At 38.4% G+C, this 25,168-nt stretch overlaps 1 protein-coding gene across 2 annotated transcripts in view; it reads left to right on the top strand.

Moving 5' to 3' along the window:
• The window catches only part of prex1 (phosphatidylinositol-3,4,5-trisphosphate-dependent Rac exchange factor 1), a 92,941-nt gene that overhangs the window by 30,859 nt on the left and 36,914 nt on the right, over positions 1-25,168 (top strand). For both annotated transcript variants that reach the window (XM_086068739.1, XM_086068738.1), the window contains exons 5-12: positions 2,434-2,535; positions 2,665-2,826; positions 7,988-8,121; positions 8,370-8,485; positions 11,105-11,254; positions 17,508-17,655; positions 23,348-23,448; positions 25,011-25,114. In XM_086068739.1, coding sequence (XP_085924865.1) covers positions 2,434-2,535; positions 2,665-2,826; positions 7,988-8,121; positions 8,370-8,485; positions 11,105-11,254; positions 17,508-17,655; positions 23,348-23,448; positions 25,011-25,114 — 1,017 coding nt within the window. The remainder of the gene's footprint in view (positions 1-2,433; positions 2,536-2,664; positions 2,827-7,987; positions 8,122-8,369; positions 8,486-11,104; positions 11,255-17,507; positions 17,656-23,347; positions 23,449-25,010; positions 25,115-25,168) is intronic.

Raw genomic sequence — 25,168 nt, 5'->3', positions numbered from 1 at the left:
CAATTTCCAGACAGAAAAGAAAGATCCAAACGGCCGTAAAAGAGGCTAAAATGGAACATTTCTTGAACACATTTATTTTGTCAATATCCTGAAACCGAGGGAGCAGACGGAAGCATCACGAAGCTTCTAGCCAATTGACCCCTTCAGTGAAGAAAGATCCTACCCGTCTCTTGATCGCGTCCCGGTTTTGTATCCTCGATACAACTCCCGGTAAAGTGCACACATTCAGCAATATCGGCTGACATGCGAGGTGGCCAAAGTTTCAAACCACGGGCTTCTTCCAGCCATCCGTCACTTGTCTTCAAGGGGTCAGAAATGACTTTGTCTCCAACGATTAACAATGACGTAGCATCTCTCTCTTCCTCCGTTGTCAATAAGACTGGTAGTTTTCGTATCAATGCAGCATATGCATATGGGCAGTTTGTCTTTCCGTTTCTGTCTGTTGTCGAACGCAGTCCTCGTTTTAACAGGCAATCTGCGGCGACTACAAAAGCGCTTAATTAAATCATCAACTTTGAAATCGTTTAAGGTCTCCATGGCTTTCCATTACTCTTGACTACTGTTTGGTAGCCGGGTAACGCCCCCCCCTGCCCACAACTTACTTAACTAGTACTACAAGAAATGCTTCTGAAACAGCATTATAAATGTGAAAAGAGATGGTGCATGATGGGAAATCTCCGAGCAGTCGAGGCCAATGGCAGGATAACAAAAGGATGATTCAGGACAAGCCCGAGCCAGCTTTAACTACAGTATAAGCTTTACCAAAATGGAAGGTTTTAAGTCTGCTCTTAAATTAGAGAGAGTCTGTCCACCAAACCGAATTGAGAGGAATATGGAAGAGGGTTCCACAGGAGATGAGCTTTATTACCAAGGACATTCAATTTTGCTTTTGGAGATTCTGAGAACCTAAAGTAGTGTTCTCTACAGAAGCAAGGTAGGGGGAAAAGCCCCTATGGGGTCAATGGGGAAACAATTAGGAGATTTTGTTTATTCATGTCAGAGTCTCTGGAGTTTTATGGTTGAGAATCATATGTGCATCCTTAAAATGAAAATGAGTGCATGCTATTGTTTGTTAAGGAGCATATGGGCACGTGATGCTACAGCTCAACACTGTGGCAGAAGCAGACCCGAAAGTGCTAAATGAAACTCAGAATGTCTTATGAAATCATAGTGACAGGATGTTGTGGTTTACTGTAGCTTTATACACTTAACCGAGGTTTGCAAGAACTCAAGTAATAATATCAATGCCTAGAAAAGGGGTTGAAAACAGTAGCAGAATCACTTCTGCACTACAATATGGTTAAAATGTAAAAAGAAAGCAATTATGTAACAAAGTGTTGCATGACACATTCCATCTCATTGATAACAAAAACTTCTGTGTGGCTTCGACGTCATTCGTATCGAGAGCATGACTAGCGCTGTATAAACATGTAACAATTTGTGTATAAAAAAAGATATTCAGAAAATGTGCCACACCTCTAACTTTCCTCCTCAACAGAAGTGATTGCAGCCCAGCGACTGGAGATGTTACACATCCTGAACTGCTGCAACACGTTGTTCTGAATTGAAATGAAAACAATCATCAGAGTTCATTGTTGCCGGTAGAAGAACAAAAAAAGCAAGCAGATGCTGCATTGAAGTCCAAAGGCAAAACTTTTCAGTTTAATGGAAAAAAAAACCCCTACTATTATAACTTTGTTTATGAAAAAAAAATATTGAAGAGATAATACTGCAGTCTGCAATAATACAGATTTCCATGCAATTTGTTTACATGGGATATGCAATACGTACAGCTAATATCATTTCCAGTTTTTTTTTTTTGTCTACTCGTCTTTTAGTGAAACGTGGTTGGTGTGTTATAGATATGACTGTTGAAGCAGTAACTTTGACATCAAATGGAGTTGCACTTCATACTTTTGTTTTGACAATTCCCATTTACCAGTTTTTTGGAATGTAGATAAACTTCACGCACCTGTGTGCATTCCCTGCAACTGATCTCTGCAACCGAAATATTCGTTGGAACAACTCAATAGTTGCCCCAACTTCGACTATAAGAAATAAAGGGAACATACCCATCCCAGATTTCGATGAAGGCAATTATTCAGTCAGAAAATATATGAATTAAATGATTCATTAGAACAAAATAACAGAACAATAGAATCATAAATGATTAACCAATGGCCTGATTCGGAATCACACTCAAAATGAAAGTGACAAATTAAGAATCCAGAGTGATCCTATTTCTGCACATTTTCAAGTTGTGTGAGGAAAAACACAACAAACCCGTGGCCAGAGATTTTTCTGCATATTTATTTTAGAGCCTTCCTTTCTTTTTTAAACGTACCTGTATGAAAGCTGCGCAGGGTGGCTCTGCTTCATGTTAATTGTATGTTCATTTGTATGTATTTTTGTCTGTATTTACCTTTTCTTCAGCACTGTATGCTACTGGGAGGGAAGAAGAGCACAGATATTCCATTGGAGGGCTATCTTCTCACTCCCATCCAGAGGATCTGCAAGTATCCTCTTCTACTGAAGGTAAACCGTCACTAAAACACAACCTAGATGGTTAAACTTGTTTGCTTGATGTCTGCACTTTCTGAATGCTCTGGCAGTTTTGAAAGACCGTAAAATATGTGCTCCAAACCTCCCGTTTGCCCACCACAGGAGTTACTGAAGCGGACCCCTAAGAAGCATGCTGACTATCCTGCTGTAGAGGAGGCTCTGCAGGCCATGAAGGCTGTCTGCTCCAACATCAATGAGACAAAGCGGCAGATGGAGAAACTGGAAGCCCTGGAACAGCTGCAGTCTCACATTGAAGGCTGGGAGGTGAGAACAAGGGCAGAGTTGACAGCACAGTGAGGCCTGAGTGAGACCGTGACAATTGTAATCAGGTTGGAAAATATGTGGGGGAAGGGGTGGAAATGGAGAACATTCTCTTGGTATGCTTCCTTTTTGACATATTCATATTTTAAATGTTTTCACCCACACTTGTTACTTGTGTTGCTAAAAAAGCATGGATATAGGGATAACTAATGCCACAGCATGTTAGGTTTCATGCTCCCCGCGCCAGCCCTGTTTCAGGCCACCATGGACACAACTGGATAGTCGTGAGACACCGCGGGAGGATGGGATGACCAAACGTGACGGGCTGTGATTGCTAGCAGGATTTTTAAACTTTCCAAAAATTTGCTATGGCAGTCACAGTGCGGATGAGAAACCATGTCAGCTGTAGTAAAAGCGGGTGAATGCAACTAAACCTTCCAGTATGTAAAAGGGCACATCAAAACGTGGAGGCGGTCCATAGTGGGATGGGAAGCGTATGTATTTCTAGGGCATCTCACACTATCTGCCTATAGCTTTTCTAAAGATAAGCCATGTGAGGTAGCTTAACAAGACTTAAATACAATGAGGGGAAAAATCGCCAAAATCCTACATTTGGGTAATTTCTTATTTATTATATTTATTTTAAGTAGGGGTGTGCCCCAAAAAATCGCGATTCTCATTAAGTATGAGTCAGAATCGATTTTAAATGTCCCCAAATCGATTTCATTTAAATTATTTTATACTGTCTTGCCTTTGTCTGTGTGTGCCTTTATTTAGAGCGCTGTTCATGTTGTACCCGGTTTGACCAGTGAAGGGCAGTGTGGTTCCACGTGGTCTAATACACTGTTAAGTTGTAGCCACACTAGAGAGTAGAAGGAAAAAGTCACGTTCAAGTTATTCCAATAAAAGTTTTTTTTTCAGTGTGGAGCCGTTCTTTTGAGTGATAAAAGTGCCGCGAGTAGCGCGCTAATTAGCAGTAGCGAGTCAGACTGGCGTAGATCATTACAATTTCTTGCACATCTACAGATTAAAGCAAAAATAAGAATTTTTAATGGATTCTGAATCGAATCGCAGACCCAAAAATCGGAATTGAATCGAATCGTGAGACATTCAAAGATTCCCACCCCTACTATTAAGGCTACCTGGTGAGCCACGTTTGCTGAGCAGATGTGAGTGACAGCCACATACTGAGAAGTAAATACAGGATATCACCGTTCTCCTCCATTGTTGTCTCATTCTATTCGGGGTAGATTTTGCAGCTTCCAGCTATACTATTTTGAAGCAGAAACCTACAACTCCGAATACGGGCGAAAATAAGCTAAGCTAAAGTAGAAAAGTGACATAACAAGTGTAGCTCAACCTTCAATTAATTAATTAAGGGGAAAGTCAACCACCCCAAAAAAATACTGACAATAATATATTCTATGCAGGCCTATTAGTCTAAATACGGTATTCCGGTTAATATTGCGTTAGTGGAATATGAGTTAAGCAGTAAAATCCAGGATTTTTTTTAAAATCAATATCAGACCATTTTGCCACTTTCCTTTAATGAATCAATTTTTTTGTCCCCAAATGGGTATAAATGAAGCTTTTGCAAAGCAATGTCATTGTTTGAGCTTAGACTGCATGTAAGGAAAATAATACACTATCTTCTGACAGGAGTGTCGTGTACACAATTTACATAGAAGTGGGGAGGCTTATGATAAATCTATTTCTGGTCAGATTTTTCATACCATCCTGCAAGAGACCCACCAATGTTATTAGAAACTTTGCATTAAGATTTGAATGAGAAAGAAAAAAAGTTAATACATCACACATCTACTTATTGTGCTTACGACATAATAAAAAGCAACCTTGGCCAGCATATTTCTGTCTTATCCTAAAGAGTTAATTGCCATCACAGCCAACACCCTACAGCAGGGGCACGGATGGGGCTTGGGAGCCCAATGAAGGGTCCAGTGCATTTTTCACGCCTCCCTCACCCACCACAACAGAGGCCTTGTCTTAGGAGGCACCACGGGGACAATCCACCTACACAGGGTGCCAAGGGGGATGCCAACAGGCATTTTGCCCAATCAGAAGCGCTGGAGGATGCTGAGCTCTAGTCTTACCAGCACTCGGGGTTGGAGGGGGCGGTTTTAGGAGGGGACCTTTGGAGGGAAGAGAAGCAAAAAACGGAAGGATGGTTCCTCTGAGTGGGCCTCACTAGCACATCCCACTGTTTGCTTGCCAAAACCAAACAAGCATCTCGAATTTCCCTTCCACAAAAATGTCACCATTTGACCATGGTCATAGTTCACCAGAAAACAACAGAAAACCGACAAATTGCTCTGCAAAGGGAGTATGTCAATAAATACTTTAAAACCTTATAAGATACTTAAGACCCTAATTCCTTTTTCTTCATGTCACAGACTATTGAAAATCACATCTATCTGATTGACATTACATGAGATGGCATTGGATGACATCAGGTTTAAATGGCGGCTAATATGAGGACGCAACACCATTATAGTGTTCACAATGTTTACTGCACCGCTACTGTATCCAAGAGTCACACTTGCTTACCAGTCACATGCCTCAAATAGGCTGACAAAAGGTTGAGAGCCGGCACAACAATCACTTGGTGCGTGTAGGTGACATCACCAACAAGTCTGGCACGAATATAGACTTAATTTTTGTTGTTTTTGTGCCCATTGTCTTAACAGAATCCGTGTAAATGCCTTTTTCCCGGCTTTCACACAATACAAATATATATATTTTTTTTTTATTGCACAAATAGCATTGATGTAAATGCTCAACTCAGTCGTACAATAGTATCAGCACACAACAGCATCCAATGTTCATGATCAATTATCTCGTGCTTGAATACAGGTATTGTTGTCTTGCTCTTGTCAACATCTGGCAAATGGACTCAGAAAGAAACCCACTCCCACCGCTCCCTAACAGCATTACTCTCTTCTCTCAATAGACTCTCTTTAGGCTATTCACCTGCAGCCTTAATGGAAGACCATTCCACTCATACCCAATCAGGTCCAGATACATTACACACATATCTTAACTCAGTGCAGTTAACGTAAGGTTAAATCGATCAGAGTCCGCGTGCTGAGGTCCAGCCAATTTCCTCATTGTGTCCATATACGTGTGACTGATGACCTTCCATCATAAAAACATCCCCATGGGACTCAATAATGGACACTCGAGCATGGATGGGTGTGGCTGGCTGAGGGGGTTTCCACAGTGTCTAAACATGAAAGACCACACTGTGGTCCAAATTTGATGATGTATATATGTGAGTGCCTGGGGTGGCGTCCACACATGGGCTTATTTAGTTTCGGATGATTAAGAGGGGAATGAGCCGTTTTACAATGAGTAATGAGACCTGATGATCTTTCAATTTCAGTAGGTCTTGTTTTGTCCTGAATGTTCTGCTGATATATGTTGAGAGACACATGGAGCGTACCATAGCAATCCCTACATAGCATGCAAATATGCACTCTAGGGGCAGTGACATCGGGGATGGCATCAGATCATTTTAATTGGACGCTTAGAAAGTACTTTGCTATGCCATAATAACAGTTTCACTGCTTCTTTGTTCAGAAGCTTGCATTTAATAATAATAATAATATATTAAAATATTATTGTTATATAATGATCTTATTGCTGATGCTAATTTTCTTAGAAAATAATATTATTGGGAGTGCTTGACTCAGCCTTTTCACAATGAACTCAGTTTTGCTTGGTAATTAACTCATTCGCTGCTATTAACGGCTATAGAAGTCAAAAATTCATTTGATTCATTAGTTACATTTTTTTCCCACTTTTGTTAACAAGAGTATGAAAACCTATAATTTTTTTTATGTACATTTAGAACAGATATACAATTTGTGATTGTGAGTTAACTAGTGAAGTAATGCGATTAATTATGATTAAAAATGTTAATTGCCTGACGCCCCTAATTTTTAATAATCTTTTTTTTTTAAGAAAATAAAAAAATAAAAGATTATTAAAAATGTTTAAAAAAATAATTAAAATTACTTCCCAAAAAAAAACGAAGAAAAGATGATTAAAAATTAGGGGCGTCAGGCGATTAAATTTTTTTCCGTATTTAATTACATGACTTCACTCGTTAACGCACGATTAATCACAAATTTTATATCTATTCTAAATGTACAATAATTTTTTTGCTAGGTTTTCATACTCTGGATAGCAAAAGTGGATTTTTTTTTAAACTAATAGAAATAGTTCAAATACATTTTTGACGTCTATAGCCGTCAATGGCAGTGAATGAGTTAAAAGATAAGTAATTAGGGCGTACATATTTTTAAATACAATTGAATTTGAAACATTGATTAAAAGTAAAATAAATATTAATTACCTTACGAATTGCATTGTGGCATTTCCTTCAACTCATCACTTTTATGTGAACGGATGTAATATAGGCTACATCCTAAGTGCACAATTGAAGGCTTAGTCTCCACCTCCCCCTTCTAAAATGGGATTTATGTTTCCCATAGGAAAATATAAAGCAAGGTAAACTCCATCTACTATGATGTTTAGTGTCTTCCTTCCATTAGAAAAATGCACATGTAAACTGCATTTGTTTTTAACTCATTCACTGCCATTGATGGCTATAGATGTAAAAAATTTATTTGAACTATTTCTATTAGTTTAGCATTTTTTCCCACTTTTGTTAACAAGAGTATGAAAACCTAGGAAAAAAAGATTGTACATTTAGAACAGATATATAAATTGTGTGATTAATTGTAAGTTAACTAGCGAAATCATGCGATTAATTGAAAAAATAATTATGCCCCTAATTTTTAATAATCGTTTCTTTTCTTTTTTTAAAGCAGGGGCGTCAGGCGATTACATTTTTTAATCGCTTGACTTCACTAGTTAACTCATGATTAATCACAAATATTATATCTGTTCTAAATGTACAATAAAACAAATATTTTCTAGGGTTTCATACTTTAGTTAACAAAAAGTGAAAAAAAAAGTCAAACTAATAAAAATGGTTAAAATTATTTTTTGACGTCTATAGCCGTCACTGGCAGTGAATGAGTTAAATGATTCAATTTCAAATTAAGTTGTTTTTGTGCAGTGTCAAATAAAACTAACTGTAAGATATTTCCATTGTTTTCATTTTTACTTCTTCTTCCAGGGGACTAATTTGACGGATATCTGCTCAGAGTTGCTGCTTCATGGAAATCTCCTGAAGATCTCAGCGGGCAATATTCAAGAGCGGGTCTTCTTCCTGTTTGATAATCTTTTGGTCTACTGTAAGAGGAAGTCCAGGTGAGGAATGGTGATTGATGAAAATGATTGATGGGCATTTAGAGAGTAGTTTAGCAGGTTTACTCTATATCGACTATGTAACTAAATGGAGGAAAAACATGAGAAATGTATTAGTTTCTCTGCAGGATATGCATGCTTCATATTTGTGTATGTCTGTATGAATGTGCAAGTGTTGCAGACGCTGTTTCACTGCCACCAGCGGATGTTTTCCATGCTGAGTGTAACCACACTGCTGTCTCATTTCCTAGGGTTTCTGGAAAAAAGTCCACCAAGAGGACCAAGTCTATCAACGGCCCTCTCTATGTGTTCAGGGGCAGAATCAACACGGAGGTGATGGAGGTGGAAAACGTGGAAGATGGAACAGGTTGGTGTTTACTCAGCAATATTACATTTAGAGACTCTCTCTCAGGTTGTTGTGAATAACTGTAGTAGTTATTCCATCCTGGAAATCTCTATTTGCATCTGAGCGCTTTATTAAATGACTGTCATAGTACAAATGACGTAGCTCACAACTAGGGGTGTTAGAAAATATCGATTCGGCAATATATCGGGATATTACGGCGCGCAATTTTGGAATCGATTCGATATGTGGCTGTGATTTTTTATGGGAATGTTCATCAAAACGTCTTACTTGGGGTTAGGATTCACACATTAAGCACAGAAGAATGTTATATTAATGGAACATTAAGCATTAATATTTTATTTCAGTGCTGTTCAAACATGACAGACATGACAAACAGACTGCAACCTGAATTTTCAGATAAATAAATAAAATTTCATACAAATCTTACAGTGTACATGTACAAGTTTACTGATTAGTATTCTCTAAATTTGATTGAAAGAAAAATCGCAATAATCAATTTATAGATTTGTATCGGGATTAATCGATATCGAATCGTGACCTATGAATCGTGATACGAATTGAATCGCCAGGTACTAGGCATTTCACACCCCTACTCTACCTAGAATATCAGTAGAGCGAAGATCTCCGCCAAGGCTTTACAGTTGAAGTTTAGGTAGGAACATATTAAATACCTTCATAAATGCACACTTCCTGTATACAGTATGCAAATGTTTCTTCTTCCCCATTTGTGTTTCCTTTCTGTGAAATTTTGAAATCCACCACGCTGTTATATTTATTTGCTTATGTAAACCAGGATCCATTTTGTTGCTTTTCAGTTTTCAGCTACATGACTGATAGCAAATCAGAAACAATAGCAAGTGTAATGTTTTGTTCGGACTGTTGTACATTTAATTCTGAATGGCAATTGCGTAGTAGTAGTAGTCGCAAGACATTTGGTCATTTTTTAGTCTCATGGATGTGAACTGACACTGTGACACTCTTGTTGCTGGATTAGTGTCTGTAGTCTGAATTTAAGCTTTGTGTCAATTTACAAGATTCTAATCAAATTTGTATCGCAAACCAGCCAAATAAATAAATAAATAAACAAAAGAATAAATAAATCAGTCTTTAAGTTTCTATTCTATTCTATGAATCTGATACTCGTTGACGGTTTTGTGGGTTTGGGTGGGGTGTTGTTGCAGTGAGTTTCGAAGAGGACGTAGCGCAGAGCCTCATGTGAAATACCATCCGCTGTATTTGATGTTGAATATTCCGTTTAAGGTGTGGCTTCAATTCTGAGGCGCAAAAGTTGCCTCAGCATCAGCGAGAAACTTGCATTCTGGCGAATGCCGAATGTCAACGCCTCTTCTGTGGGCGAATGTGGTTCAGCTATCAGTGCAACTCAGGCGGCACTGTTGTCAATGTGTGTGTCTTGGTGTAGAAACACTGCCTTCCTCTCTATCACGTGTTTCCTCTTTTTTTTTTTGTGTGTTCTCATGCAAGTTGCCAGAATATTTTGCAATCTCACAACCACAAAGACAGAAACATAACTCACTGACTGTTTAGATTACTGGTGAAATACCCTCCGCTAAGATATTAACTGAGTACATATCTGGGCTTACTTTGTAACAGATAACTAACGCCAGAGTTGATTAAGATAAGATAAATCCATATCTTCTAGTTTCAGATGTCAGCTAAGTTTTAGCTTCTCAGGTAAAAGTTAGAAGTGTCCCCAAGCGCTCCTAAACCCAACCAGATGTCAGCGTTTCTTTTGATTTCACCAGAAGCAAAAAAAACAACTCCCCAACCTTTGCTTCTACCAATACTACCGGAGCTGCTCCCCATTGGGCTTCAAAATATCACAAGTATTTTTGTGACCTTTAGCTACGAGGCGAGTAGCCCATTACCAGAGTGGCCATTCATTATTTAGTTGCTGCTCACCTACAGCTCAGTGGATGATGAAGTTAGAAAGTCTGACAAAAAAGATGGGATGTTTAACTGCCGTCGTTTTTGCTGGTGCTCTGTATTTATATATTTTTGAGAGACGGTTATAAACGTCAAAAAATCATTTGACCTATTTCTATTACTTTTTTTCCTACTTTCATTAACAAGAGTATGAAAACCTATATATTTTTTTATTGTACATTTAGAACAGATATTAAAATTTGTGATTAATCTTGAGTTAACTAGTGAAGTCATGCGATTAATTACAATTACAAATTTTAATCGCCGGACACCCCTAATTTTTAATAATCATCTCGTCAGGCGATTAAAATTGTTATTTTTTAATTAATCGCATGACTTCACTAGTTAACTCACGATTAATCACAAATTTTACATATGTTCTAAATGCACAATAAAAAAAAATGTTTTCTAGGTTTTCATGCTTTTGTTAGCAAAAGTGAAAAAAAGAAGTCAAACTAATATAATTTTTTTACGTTTATAGCCGTCAATGGCATTGAATGAGTTAATGGTGCTGTGCACAGCAAGCCTGGTTGGTGACATTCCAATAGGTGAATAGAACATTATAATTTGTATTATTCTGATTCGTCAATTTGCTTTGGTTTGTTGTCAAGGCACTCACATTCACTTAATTCATCCTACTTTTACTGCTAATTGCGTGTTTTTCTTTCTCCACAGCGGATTATCACAGCAACAACTACACAGTGACCAACGGCTGGAAGATCCACAACACAGCGAAAAACAAGTGGTTTGTCTGCATGGCCAAAACAGCGGAGGATAAGCAGAAGTGGCTGGATGCCATCTTGAGGGAGCGAGAGCAGAGAGAGAGTGAGTATAACCCTTTTCAGCATTTTTATTGCGGAAAAAAAAGAAGAAAATATTATGCTAGATTTCCTCTCACGAAAATATCATTATGGACAATTGTATGCGCTCAACTTCCCACTGTAGATGGCACTTTCTATCACATACTTGACTAATGTGGTTTATAATGCTGGATTTTTCTCACCTTGGCCCATATATCTCATCTAAATCATGTTGCGTTTTGGTGCATCCGTCCATGTTGTTGTGGAGGCTCACTCAGGTGATTAATTAACGACTGGATGTGCCTTTGTCCTGAAATAACAATGTTGAGTCCTGTGGTGGTGTCCCACCTTGAACAAGATTTTCTTTAAAAAAATATTAGGCCTTTAGGTGACAGGATAGCGGAAGCAAAATGTCTGTTATTGTACGTGATAATATGGTTAAATGAGCTATGTGGCTAATCAGAGTTTTCGTCAAATTAGGATTAAGGCGCTGAAAACTGTTTGTCCTTTTAGTTTGTTTGGATGCTGAGAAGTAAGCTAAAGCTTTTGTTTGTGTGAGAATCCACATTTCCTTTGTTTCAGTAATTAATAATGAAACAAAGTTGTTTTTGGCTACGTAACCTGATGCTCTTTTGTCCCCTTTAAATTGTGCTCACTCTATCATTTTCATCCCTCTTCTGCTTTTAAAAGTGTTCCCACCTGTCTGTTGTCGGCCATCTGTCTTTACAATGTTATGTGTATTACACACTGAATGGCTTTAACCAGATTTGCTGGGTAACATAAAAGGCCACCCGATAGTATTGATGGCTTAAAAAGATTCCAAATTTGATTGTTTGGACACGATTTGGTCGGAAATGCAGGAATACGTACTCAACAGATCGTGTTTCACAAGATGGTAAATTTGCCTTTGTAATCCGGGCATATGTTCAATAATCGCCCACAACGGATTTGAACAATGTCAGATCTGATAGTGTGATGAATAAGCACACAGAAGTGTGCGGCAGCTTGTAGTGTTAAATTACAAGCTGGCGGAAACTGACCTGAGGCTAACAGATGCCTGATCAGTCACAGCACCTCGTTTCCACTCACGTTTCCCTTTCGACAGTGTACGCATCTCACTGTGGGCTTACCTGCCTGTCGGCCTCTTTATTTTGGTCTTTCATTCTTTTTTTTTATGTTATTAAATGATTTCTGAGAGAGAGCTCAGTATTGTTCATTCGGTAATTTTACCGATTCGACATGTCATCATCATTGCTTTTTATTTTTTAATTTTTTTATTTTGTATGTGCGTGTGTATGTTTGTATGCATGTGTGCATGCGTGTGGGTGTGTACTCATTAATTCACCTAAAATCTATTAAACATCCCATACCATTCACCTAAACCGAATACTTCAGAATCCAGCTAGAGCCGTGAGGTTGTCAGGAGACCCGAGGAAGGATCAAAGAAAAGAAAGGAAAGGGAAATCCAGCACCGACCAGACATCACCTACTACCCACCGGGTTACCAACCAGAGTCTCACTGTGGGCTTACCTGTCTGTCGGCCTCTTTATTTTGGTCTTTCATTCTAAGGTTTTCTTCAACAAAGCTCGACATTTAACCTAACACGTCTTGTGTTCTGTGTTTTTACTGTGCTCACGCGTGGCTGCAATCAATCAATTCCGATGTCCGTATTCCTGAAAAAATGCTGCAGTGGCACCCTCCATATATTGCATCACATTCCACAAGTCGAAAACAGTAACCCGAGCAATTGTGTCCGATTCTACTAATTATGGTGCATCATATTTTGTAGTGACTGAATTCTCATGAGAACAGCCTCCTTAGATAATGTGATTATGTCATGCTGGTAAGTGAAAGATGACAAGAAGCAGCTCAAGACAAACTATGGCAGCTGGACAAGAAGCTGAGAGGTCTCTGCACTGGAAAGACCCCCGTGTGTTGTTCAATAACCCCTATTGTTAAAGTCCTTTCAGCTGCTGTCACATGTAATAGAACCCAGCATCCGTCACGACCCGCCAGTACAACCACCCAAGACTCCATGGACAAATTGACTTTTTATTTTCATTTTTTTTGTCTCAGAATCAGAATCCAGCACTTGACACATATATTTCATCGCTGTCCAATAAAAACAAAGTAGTCACATTCTTCCAGTTAAAATATAGTGGGGTTGCATAACTTTCATTTGACATACAGGCATACATTACAGCAATAGGAAATTCAGCATTCAAACCTAAAAAAGTGTTTAAGGACACTGATATCACAGCACTTCTTCAGATATGTGATTGTGAAAAAAGCACTACCATGGAAACATATTTTTTAGGGGTGGCAATCTTTGAATGTCTCACGATTTGATTCAATTCCGATTTTGTGTCTGCGATTCGATTCAGAATCAATTTTTTATTTTTTATTCAAAATGATTTGATTGACAATGATTTTCGCTTTAAATCTATAGATGTGCGAGGATTTGTAATGATTTACTCCAGTCAGTTGCTAATGTTTATTAGCGCACTACTCACGGCACTTTTATCACTCAAAAGAACGGCTCTACTCTGAAAAAAACAAACTTTTATTGGAATAACTTGATGGTGACTTTTTCCTTCTACTCTCTAATGTGGCTACAACTTAACAGTGTATTAGACCGCGTGGAACCACACTGCCCCTCAGTGGCCAAACTGAGTACAACATGAACAGCGCTCCAAATAAAGGCGCACACAGACAAAGGCAAGACAGTATAAAATAATTTAAATAAAATCGATTTTGGGACATTTAAAATCGATTCTGAATCGTTAATAAATGAGAATCATGATTCTTATGAGAATCGATTTTTTGGTTACTATAGCATTCATTGGAACCTCGAAGGTTAAACACAATTCATTCCCTCTGCTCGTAGACCTCAGATTTGTTCAGATTAAAGAGAAAAAGAGGAAATATTGGCATTTTATTTGATCACATCTCTGGGAAAGCTGCTGCTGCCATCATAGAGCCTTTATTAACTTGACAGGTGCCCGATATGAATAACATTTGAATACAAAAACGCCATTAAAAAGGAAACAGCTGGAATTTGGTCTGCTTAAGAAACAAATTAATTCAAATTTCAGCCAACAAAATTGCCAGACAAAAACACTCAATTTGAGCAGCATGGTGATATAGTGGCTAGCACGTCTAGAATGTTCTGGGTTCGAATCTCAGCTCAGGCAGTCTTGTGTGAAATTTGCATGGTCTCCATGTGCTTGTGTATTTTGTTTTCACTTTACACTCCAGTTTCCATCCCAAAAACATTTGTGTGAGCTTGATTGAAAACTCTGAATTGTCCGTAGGTGTGAATTTGACAGTGAGTGATCGTTTGTCTGTTTTTGCCTGTGAATGGCTGGCAACGATTCTAATGTGTGCCCTACATCCCATCCACAGTTTGCTAGGATAGGCTCCCACTCACTCGCAACACTAAAGAGGACACACATTATAGCAAATGGACGGATGGGAAACAGCCAATTTGACTGTAAAAAAAAAATTAATTAAAATGATGGCAGAAACATCAGAATTATGATATTATGTTGAGTTTGATGCGGCCCAAAATAGATTTGAGTTTCTTATGGAGTCTCAAGCTCATGGTGAGCAAAAGACAGATAGTGTCACAATGTAGTTCAGAAGTTCACCAAAAGCCACAAGGAGTTTAGGAAGGAGCTCTAAAAGTGGACTCGTGGGAGGTGCAACGCAACTCACAATAAACTTTTACAGTACATGCTTTGCTCTGACACAAGCCACGTAATTGTTAACATATCAACAGACGAACAAGGTCCCAATCACTATGCCCTCCTTAACTTTGTCTAAAAAAAACCCTTCACATCTGGAATTGTTCTTTTTTTCTTTTTCCGGAGCCAAACTTTTATAAATAGGCCAGGGAGGGGCCAAGGATACTTAGTATTAATGTTGTTCCGATACTGATACTGGTAACGGGAGATGCCCCAATACTGCATGAAAACAGTGGTATTGGCATCGGCGAGTAGTAACCAGTATTTCCGACGCTAAAATAGGACTTTGGATGCAGCATCTTGTGTTTTGCTCATGCACGACATTCACTGATGTGTGAGATGTTCTCTGCATGCCAAGCTAAGATATTCTATTGGCCCTCAAATGCTCTGAACCAATGGCAGGACAGCTTTTTCATGTTGAGAAAATAAAATAAATTGGCATTGGTGCAGTATCGGCATCGGCCAAGGGTCAAAAACGGTATTGGATCAACACTACTATGCGTATCTAAAGATTATGCCAAATACTTTTGTTTTGTAAACAATTAATTTCAAACGGAGTCTCTAAATGTTGAAATATATTTAAGTACATATTATAGAACATGTAAGCGGTTCAGGAAATGCATGGATGGATTATAGCACACAGGAGATTTTTGCCCATAATGTGCTAGACAAAATGTACAATATTCGAACAATTAACAGTGTTTAACATGAATGAAATGTGAAATGTGTTTCGTGTAAGGAACAAGTTATATTTTCTTGTTGAATTTTTCACACACCTTATGAAAAAAAAAGAAAGAGATTTGTTACTCCTAGCACTTTATTTACAACCACATAATGTTACTAATGTTATTATTTAATAATAATGTTATTAAATCCTACTATTAAAGCCCCCCACTTCTAGACTAAAAACGTTAGGGCATATATACTAAGCGAGTAAGTGCTAAGCTGTATTCTTCAAGCTGTTTTGTGTTTAAATCTCTCATTTTTAAATCGATGCTTTTAATTTGGAAGTCCACTCCGTACTTCTGTTTCACGTCTTCGTTTGTCATTCAGCTCATGGATTTATTTTTAGCTTGTACAAAACAACTTTAACTTATTGATGTCCGTTCAAAACAATCTATCTGAATCTCAAATATTTTAAACAGTCACTCACATCTCACGGGGAAACCAACATGACGTTGCCAAAAACGTGTCATCTTGATGCACTGATCTGAAGTGTCTGGATGTGACTCGGGAGATTATTTTCCTCCAGACTCCTATTGAGGTAGATTACAACATATTGGGGTACATAGCGCCACCTACTGTGCAGGATGGGCATAGTAATTAGTAGGCGCCTGATTGAAAAAAATGGGAGGCTGCAATGGCGCCGTACGTCTTATGTCAATCATTTGGCGCCTGCGGGGTCCAATCTCATTTGAGCAGGGGCACGTGCCACCCCGGCCTCCCCTCTGGCCAGTGCAAGGGGCACCTGACTATAAGCCGCGCTAGCTAAATTTAGGGAATACTCGAGTTTGTTACACATATAAGGCGCACCCGACTATAAGCTGCAGGTGTTTTAATGTTATCTGCTACTTTCTTTTCCATAATGAGGGTGCAAATTGTCTCGCTCTCGTTCTGTCTCTCCTATTGTATTTGGGCTCACTTGGTTTGTTTTGCTCTGTCTGATGCTCTTGCGCTTCCTTTATAGTGCGCCCCCTAGTGATCTGATGGATAAGCCGCACCTTTGTATTAGCCGCAGGGTCGAATGCAAGTGAAGTCCAGAAATGACTGTAATTGCATTGATTTAGCAGTTAAGTGGTGCAGCTCTCATTGCGTACGTATTTCGCACTGCATGTTTGTGATCTGGTTCTATGTGTTGGGGTGAAATACAAATGAAATGGCGCGTTTCCCCAAGAGCAGGATTCTCTTAAATACTCAGAGCCATTTCAACAGTCAACAGCAGGAGGAAAAAAACCACCATGAGCCACAAAACCCCTTTGACATTTAAAGTGAAGTTAACTTTGTATGTATAGTTGTTGTTTTTCTGTCAGTATGTAAAAAAAACAAAAAACTGTAGTGTATTGCATTTATGAAATCAATTAACAAAATTTCATTTCAACATGCAACAAAAAAAAATTCAGTCAATAAGGTAAATTGAAAAGTTCTTCAAAAGTTCCTGCGGTGAAGAAGCCACTCATGTCTATTTGAGTCCTTCTCCTATTCATGAAATTAAAGACAACTTATAATTATCCACCTGCAGTGAACCAAAAATGCCACCATTATTTTAACGCATGTGGAACGTGCTGCCACTGTCACCTTGAATTAAAAAGGACTATGTCACCTAACAGAGTAAAATGTATTGTATATTTCCAAAATAATGGTCCAAATATTTATTTTACCTGTTAGACCAATGCACCCAAATAATGCGTAAGGATTTTCTGTAAAATATGGGAAAATGTCTTGGCCTACAAGTTGGTGATTTATTTCAACTTCAGTTTTTTTGTTTTTTATTTTGACAATGTGTCACATTTTCTCTCTGTTGTCTCTCACAGGTCTGAAACTTGGAATGGAGCGGGATGCTTATGTGATGATAGCAGAAAAAGGAGAAAAGCTTTATCACATGATGATGACCAAGAGCCGGCACCTCATTAAGGACAGACGCAGGAAGCTCAGCATTGTGCCCAAGTGCTTCATGGGAAAGTGAGTGCTAGAATGTCGCAGCGCTTTTCACGAGCGCTTGTATTCAGTCTTCCTGGAAAGTCTTGGCAAGATTTCCACTCTCTTCCATACATCCTCTATATCCTCTACCGCTGCTTTGGCTTCCTATCCCATAGCCTTTCCTTTATCTAAAGCCAAGTCCTTAGTCTAAGTCTTCCCGAAAAGCCAGGCCAAACTGACATCATGAATAATGAACTGGTACCAACCAGACTTTTACCATCAGCAGACCTCAAACTAAAGTTGCCCCTCTTTCATTCATGGTTCTGTAGCACAAATAAACAAAAACGACCTTTTAAAACTTCTCTTGGAGATCCACAAATAACACTCTGAGACTGCAGTAAATGAAAACAAAAACATAGGAAGGTTGTTGTTGAAATAAGAATCAAATAAAATACCAGTGACATGTCATTTCACCATGTAGGACAAACATAGTACTCGAATAATGTAAATATTTGGAATGAGTTGAAAAAAAAGTGTTCAGCATTTTTGTGCGTGACGGCGTGACTGACTCAACCATCCTCTACGATCATCCCCTGTGATGTCCTCGCATGCAGCATCCATTGCTTGAAGTAGGGTCAACTGGTCTTCAGCCCGATGTTCATACACTCTCCACCTCCAAGCGGAAAACAAATCCTTAATTGGCTTGAGGAAAGGAGAGTATGGGGGTAGTAGCATCTTTGGATGGGTTGTACACCAGGCCCTGATGGAAATTCACATTTTTTGCATATTATGACTTACACACTGAAATCCTGCTGACATGTTTTGGAGAGGACAACCTTTAGACTGAGAAACACAACTAATCCAGTTGGATCAGCAAGGTCTATTCATTTTGAAAATGTGCTAAATGTGGGCACATTGTGCTAACTGTAGGCTAAATGTACACAACCGTTTGCAAAGATCCACTGAGGCAATTGAGACATGTACTAAGACATTGGCAGTTTGATGAGAGCAATGAGGAATGCCATGCAGTTGACACCAATTGTAAGGTGGTTTTGGGATTTGTCCATGGTATTTTGAAAAATGTCATTTCAGTTTCAAGAAATGTGCCGATAGAAAAAAACTGTAAGAGACTGTGACGTACCAAACATACCTATTTTGCATTAGTGCATACTCAAAATGTCATTTTTGTCATATATACTAAAATAATAAATACAAACTATTATAAATACAGATGCAAACAACAAGTACTTAATTTTCCTGTATTAACTCATTCACTGCCATAGACTATTTCTATTAGTTGAAAAAAAAAATCCACTTCTGTTAACAAGAGTATGAAAACCTAGAATTTTTTTTATTGTACATTTAGAACAGATATAAAATTTGTGATTAATCGTGAGTTAACTATGTAAGTCATGCAATTAATTACAATTTAAAAAATGTATCGCCTTACGCCCTAATTTTTTTTAACAATCTTTTCTTCCCCCCCAAAAAAGATTATTAAAAAAAAATCTAGGTTTTCATACTCTTGTTAACAAAAGTGGAAAAAAATGTTAAACTAATAGAAAGAGTTAAAATGAATTTTTGACGTTTATAGGCGTCACTGGCAATGAATGAGTTAATGCTAAAGTGTAGTAGTGCTCAAAGCAAAATAACAAGAAAAAGTGCCTGTACCTTTCCAAACCTCACCTAACAGTCAAAATAGTATATTCTGGATAAAACGCCATATAAAAGAGAACAACAATTTCTACAGCACCATCACAAAAAGCCCTCTGATTACAAATACATTACTTGCAGCTTGGACAGCCAATGTAATCCGTGCACTGGCTTGTTTGCGAAGTGTAATGACGAGTCTTGCACAACAGAGCAGGGCCGCACTGAGGAGGTTCAAAGAGCTTTCTAAATAGCAAAACCTTGGTCTTTTGTTGACCTCTAATATGATTTAAAGAACCAGAGTACAATAATAGGATTGAATGAGTTGGATCCAAATAAAACAGCAATAAATATAGTTCTAAACGAGTGGGACGGTTATGATGTTCCTCTGGCCATGTTTTGCTCTCGCTGCCCTTTAACTGAATATGCCACCGTTCCGTTTGTTCCCATCGGAGCAGACTATTTTAAAATTGTGAGTCATAATTATCATGTTCTGCCCATCCACTTGCATGACACAGCTCAGTGCCAGCAGTCGTTATGAATCGGGTTCAAATTGTAATGTTAGTCAATGCGTGCTTTATATCCTTCCTGCCAGTCCACGCCGTCCTCACTTCATCACTCTGTCAAATGCACTTGATGAGGGCAACTAGTATCTGCTCCCTGCATTTGTCTTACTGACGAATGGGCAGAAGACAGGGTCTGCACGTTAATTTAATTAAATCGAGTGGCTGCTTTGATAACAGCCTGTTGTCCTGATAGCATAATGGCATCTATCTGATATTTTCTCAGCGTTAATACACATGAGCAGATCACATTTCATGTCTGTTTTTTTCCATGCCAGGGCATTTAAGACGTTACGCTAATGAAGCTTTCATCGTACCGGTACTTACATTATTTTGTGCTTACTTCTTCATGTTAAGAAAAAGACTTGAGGGAATAAATGGAATCCGGTCTAAATTCTTTGGTGAATTTGATTGGCTCTAGCTTTTATTATTCTATTCAATAAATACAACTTTATTTATCCCACAAGGGCAAATTACAGGCTTGTGAAAACAAAGCAAACCCAGACAGCAGTATTTTTCACACCTCAACATGTCACTGGAAACAAAACAGTAATGAAGTCATGGGATGAAACTAGTGAATGAATAATAATTATCAGTAGGAACTTAATATTTTACCGCACAAGATATCCCCTCAAGGCAAAACAAAACAAAACTGCTGTTTGTGTAATGAGCTCTAGTTTGTTAATTTACAAAACACTAAAACAACGCAACATTGTGCTAATTTTATCGCTTGCAAAATCAGTAAGAAAAGGTTCTAAGGTTTATGTATGTTTTAAACACATTTGTGACTTAACTTTCTTGATGTGATACTACATTTTTTGATGTAGTTGCACCCGTGCTTCTTGCGGGGGGGAAAAAGTGGCATCGAACCCTGTATATAGTTTTTTTTTTATTTTTTTTTTACATATAAGACGTGCTATATGATTATACTGTAAAGGCAAAACAATTACAATCTAATAAGATTTGATAGAGTAATCTAATAAAAAAACAAACATAATTTTAACATCCCTGGAACCGCATAAGGACACGCAGTATAGAAAATGGATGGCTTAACTGTCTTAACTTCCTTGGAGTTGGTAATTTGCTGCCATTCAGTGTGCCATAAATAAACAACATGCTTGGGTGTGTCCCACCAAGCCGTTATCCTTGTCGTCCATCATTCACTGTGTGGTGGTGGAAGGTTCTCCGTGTTTCTAATTCATGCACACACATATGCACCCCCCCCCCCCCACACACACACACACTCACCCACTGTTAATCATGGTCATCATGATAATTTCTTTAACAGCACTGTAACCAAAATTAATCTTGCGTAGCATCTGCACACACTTGAGTTCTGTCAACTTTGATTTACTGTCACTGGCCTTGACGTGAACGTTCACATGCACACTCTAAAACTGAACACAAACCCTACAAACACGAACCTACTGTAAAAAATACATCACAGACATTGGATGCATCTGGCTGTTCACCGGTCAGAAAAACTCATTATGATCAAATGTAAATGTCATGCTGCACGCTGTTGCTATGGCAGGTGGTTCAAGGTGTCCGCTCTCTTCTCTTGCATTCTCGACATGTTTGCAGACTTATACTAGCTCAGTGTGTGCGAGTGCTCACTAAGGAGCCAGCCACATACATTACCCATTAACTCATTCACTGCCATTAACGGCTATAGACGTCAAAAATTCATTTGAACTATTAGTACTAGTTTAACATTTTTTTCCCACTTTTGTTAACAAGAGTATGAAAACCTAGATTTTTATTTATTGTACATTTAGAACAGATATACAATTTGTGATTAATCGTGAGTTAACTATTGAAGTCATACGATTAATTAAAATAAAATAAAAATATCGTCTGACGACCTTAATTTTTAATAATCTTCTTTTTTTTTATTGTGTCAGGCGGTTGCAATTTGGAATTGCAATTAATCGCACGGTAAACTCACGATTAATTGCAAATTTTACATCTGTTCTAAATGTACAATAAATAAAAATCTAGGCTTTCATACTCTTAACAAAAGTGAAAAAAATGTTAAGCTACTAGAAATAGTTGAAATAAATTTTTAACGTCTATAGCTGTCAATGGCAGTGAATGAGTTAACCACACAGATCTGAAAGCAAAATCTAAATGTAAATGCGTCAAAATTGCTAGCAGCTTCGGCCTTGAATTAATACAGAAAGAGACGATGATGTTGACCAAAGTCCTTTTTTTTTTTTTTGGGTGGACCTCCTAAAAGGCACGTCGACCATAGCACATTCTAAATCTTACACGTGCATGTTTATATGCCAAGAATAAGTTTTCATTTGGTGTTGATTACATTGTTAGTTTACTTTGTGGTCCTGTGGGGAGATATTCTTTTCAAAGGTTGACCTTATTTAGACATCAATTATCTTACACTTATCCTGTGTGTTAACAAGTGTTCTAGAGCCTATCCCGACTCAATTTGGCCTTGAGTTGTCAGTCAATCACTGTGCACATGCTGCTCAAATAAACGGCCACATCACATTCAAATCCACGGCCAATTTAACGTTTCCAAACTTAACGATGCATTCAGGTTTTTGTTTAAATTTGTTGTGCTCACATGGGAATGTGTTGCATTTTTTCCATAGATCTAAAGAATTTATGTTGATAGGAATGGGACTTTACCTCCGTTTAGCTATTGAGAAGCTAGATTGGTTTCACGGGTGATAAATGTGCAGGTCTATGATTGCTCTTCTAGTTTCCCTGTTCTTGTTTGTTTGCACTTTTCTCAGTTGTTACATAGAAGAAAATGCTGCCTCAAATGGTCTGCATTCCCATTAGCACACAAGAGCCATTTAGCGATCAATAACACGGTCAATACTGCATTGCACTTCTTGTCATATAGAGACAAAGCTTTGGGCAAAAAGATGCTTACTACTCAAACCATTTTCATCAGTTACTGCTGGAAGACATATTCAAGCTTCTCGGGCGCACGGGATCCAACAGAAACAGTTGATCTTTGCGACCGCTCAGTTTCTTTTGGCGCAGGATGAAAACGGCACCACAAATATTGTTGAGTCTTTACCGCCCAAGTGAGTGGTGCTGCTGCTGCATTACTAAAGACGCTTCTTTCTTTGGCAAAGTGAAGCCGCCTCCAGCTGCTACCCTATCTCCACTGGAGTCCCGGGAGATGAACTCCCCCAATCGTAATACAGAATTTGTCTTGGCAGCTGACATGTTGAAATGTTTCAGATGGCAGCCTGTTTAACTGATGCATTGAGTCGCTTCTAAATGTTTGAATAAAATGTCTAAGCAGATGTCCGGAATGATCTGACTTGGTTTATGATTCTTAAAATTACCAACTGGTGCAATCAACAGCTGAATCTAAAGCTCTTTTTAATCGTGAATGTATTATTTCTCGACCAACCAACCTACCTACATACCTCCCTCCCTAAAATCATCTGGCAACAATCAAAATAAAGCAGTACAGATCTGTGTTGAGTTTCACAAATCCTTTAAAAGCCCTTATTGACTCCTTTCTCTTTTGTTCTTCTCAGCGAGTTTGTATCGTGGCTGATCGAGAGCGGCGAGATCAGTAAACCCGATGAAGGAGTCAACTTAGGACAAGCATTGTTAGAAAATGGCATCATTCACCACGGTGAGACTGCAAGACAAAATTGACTTCCTCTCCCTCCTTGTTCTCTTTTGTTTAGTTGGCCTATTTTGTTTTGGCCCATATCCATGCCAGTAGCTATTTGCCGAATTTTCGTCTATTTCGTTTATTTACTTACCTTCACCAAGGACCTTACATTTTCCATAACTTCTTCCACCAAACCGGTAATGATTTTGGTGATGTTTGTGTTTGTACATGTTAGTGTCAAATTTGCTTGACAAAAAAAAAGACAATATTCTGTGGGCTGCTAGATGTTTGCCATTATGACATTTAATTTCTGAGATTATCTTGAATGTATGGTATTTGGGATCCAGGAAGAAGTTTTCCGGAATTTTTTTTTTTAAGCATTGATGGTATGCCCTCACTGAGAGCTCTCAGTTAATCATGCATGAGTCTTATTACAATTCATGCATATGTATGAGGTGCTTACCTATGAAGATGTGCAATCTGATATTGATCCAAATTAGGACTGATTGCATGTCTTGTACCATTCTAGTGTAATTTCTGTGCTGTAGTTACTGTATTGACTGATGATATCTAAGATCCTGTTTAAGGGGAATAACAGATTTGACCAAAACCTTGCTTTCTTTGCAATTTCCCCTCCACACTGAAAACGTTCTCATGCACAACATTTGCACTTCCACTTACCTGAATTATGCATTGGGCAATGAAAGACAAACAAACAGCTATAAATAATGTATGAATGCAGTGGTCCACATTATTGCTGAAGGGTCTGTTGTCGTCCATCGTAAGTGCACACCGGCTCTCTGGGATATTTTTTGGTTTCCATGGAAAATCCCCCTGAAGTCTACCGTCACTGTGGCCTGCCCCCTGAGGGAGATGCCGTGATGACATGTTGGCTTCTGTGGGTTTACTGAGGTTTGGGGAAGATTTCGGCCTCACACAGTTGGTGTCAATAAATGAGGTTGACCTTGTCAAGTAATGTGGGTCATGCACAAATTTAGCATTTAAAGGGAAGGCATTTCCCATTTTTGCATCAGCTGTATAGCATATCACACATCTACCATAAGAACGGAGCTATTCATTTGACTAACTTTTAATCTTATATTTGACACGTTATAACAACTGTTTTCCTCGCGCATTCCTTTGGGCTATGAAAGAAATTAAGTCGAGACGATGAAAACCAGACGCTTGTTTGTTGTGGCGTCTTCAGTTGTTTGGCCAAAATATTTGCTATTTACCACTTTCTATGATTCATTCACTGGAAGCGAGAATTATGTTTAAATGCAAAAAATTGCTTGGAGGAAGTTTATGGAAATTGATAACTGTCTGCCATGGTGAACATTTAAGCCCAGTTATCACTTTGCTTCTTATCCTCACGTCAATTGTCATCGTTTTTGCATTGAGATTTTATGAGGAAATAAAGTGGAACTTTTAAGGTTGAACACAATTCAGTCCAAGATTCTGGATGGTAAAAAAAAATCTGTTCCAGGATTTGAACAACACAGTTCTCCTTTTTAACATTCATAATGTTTATTGGAAAGTGTTTTCATGTGAGTTTTTCCCCCACTTTGGTGTCCTTTCAGTATCAGACAAGCATCAGTTCAAAAATGAGCAAGTTTTGTACCGTTTCCGCTACGACGATGGCACCTACAAAGCCCGCAGCGAGATGGAGGATATCATGTCTAAGGTGTCTCATTTCATGTGTCTGTCACTTTTGTCGCCATCTTTTTCAAATAAAACA

Source organism: Leptonotus elevatus, chromosome 2 (assembly GCF_054856555.1).
Source record: "Leptonotus elevatus isolate MCC_2025b chromosome 2, RoL_Lele_1.0, whole genome shotgun sequence".
In the NCBI taxonomy this organism is placed as follows: Eukaryota; Metazoa; Chordata; class Actinopteri; order Syngnathiformes; family Syngnathidae; genus Leptonotus; species Leptonotus elevatus.
Note: the sequence above shows the minus strand (reverse complement) of the source record. Positions and strands in the feature narration are given on the sequence as shown.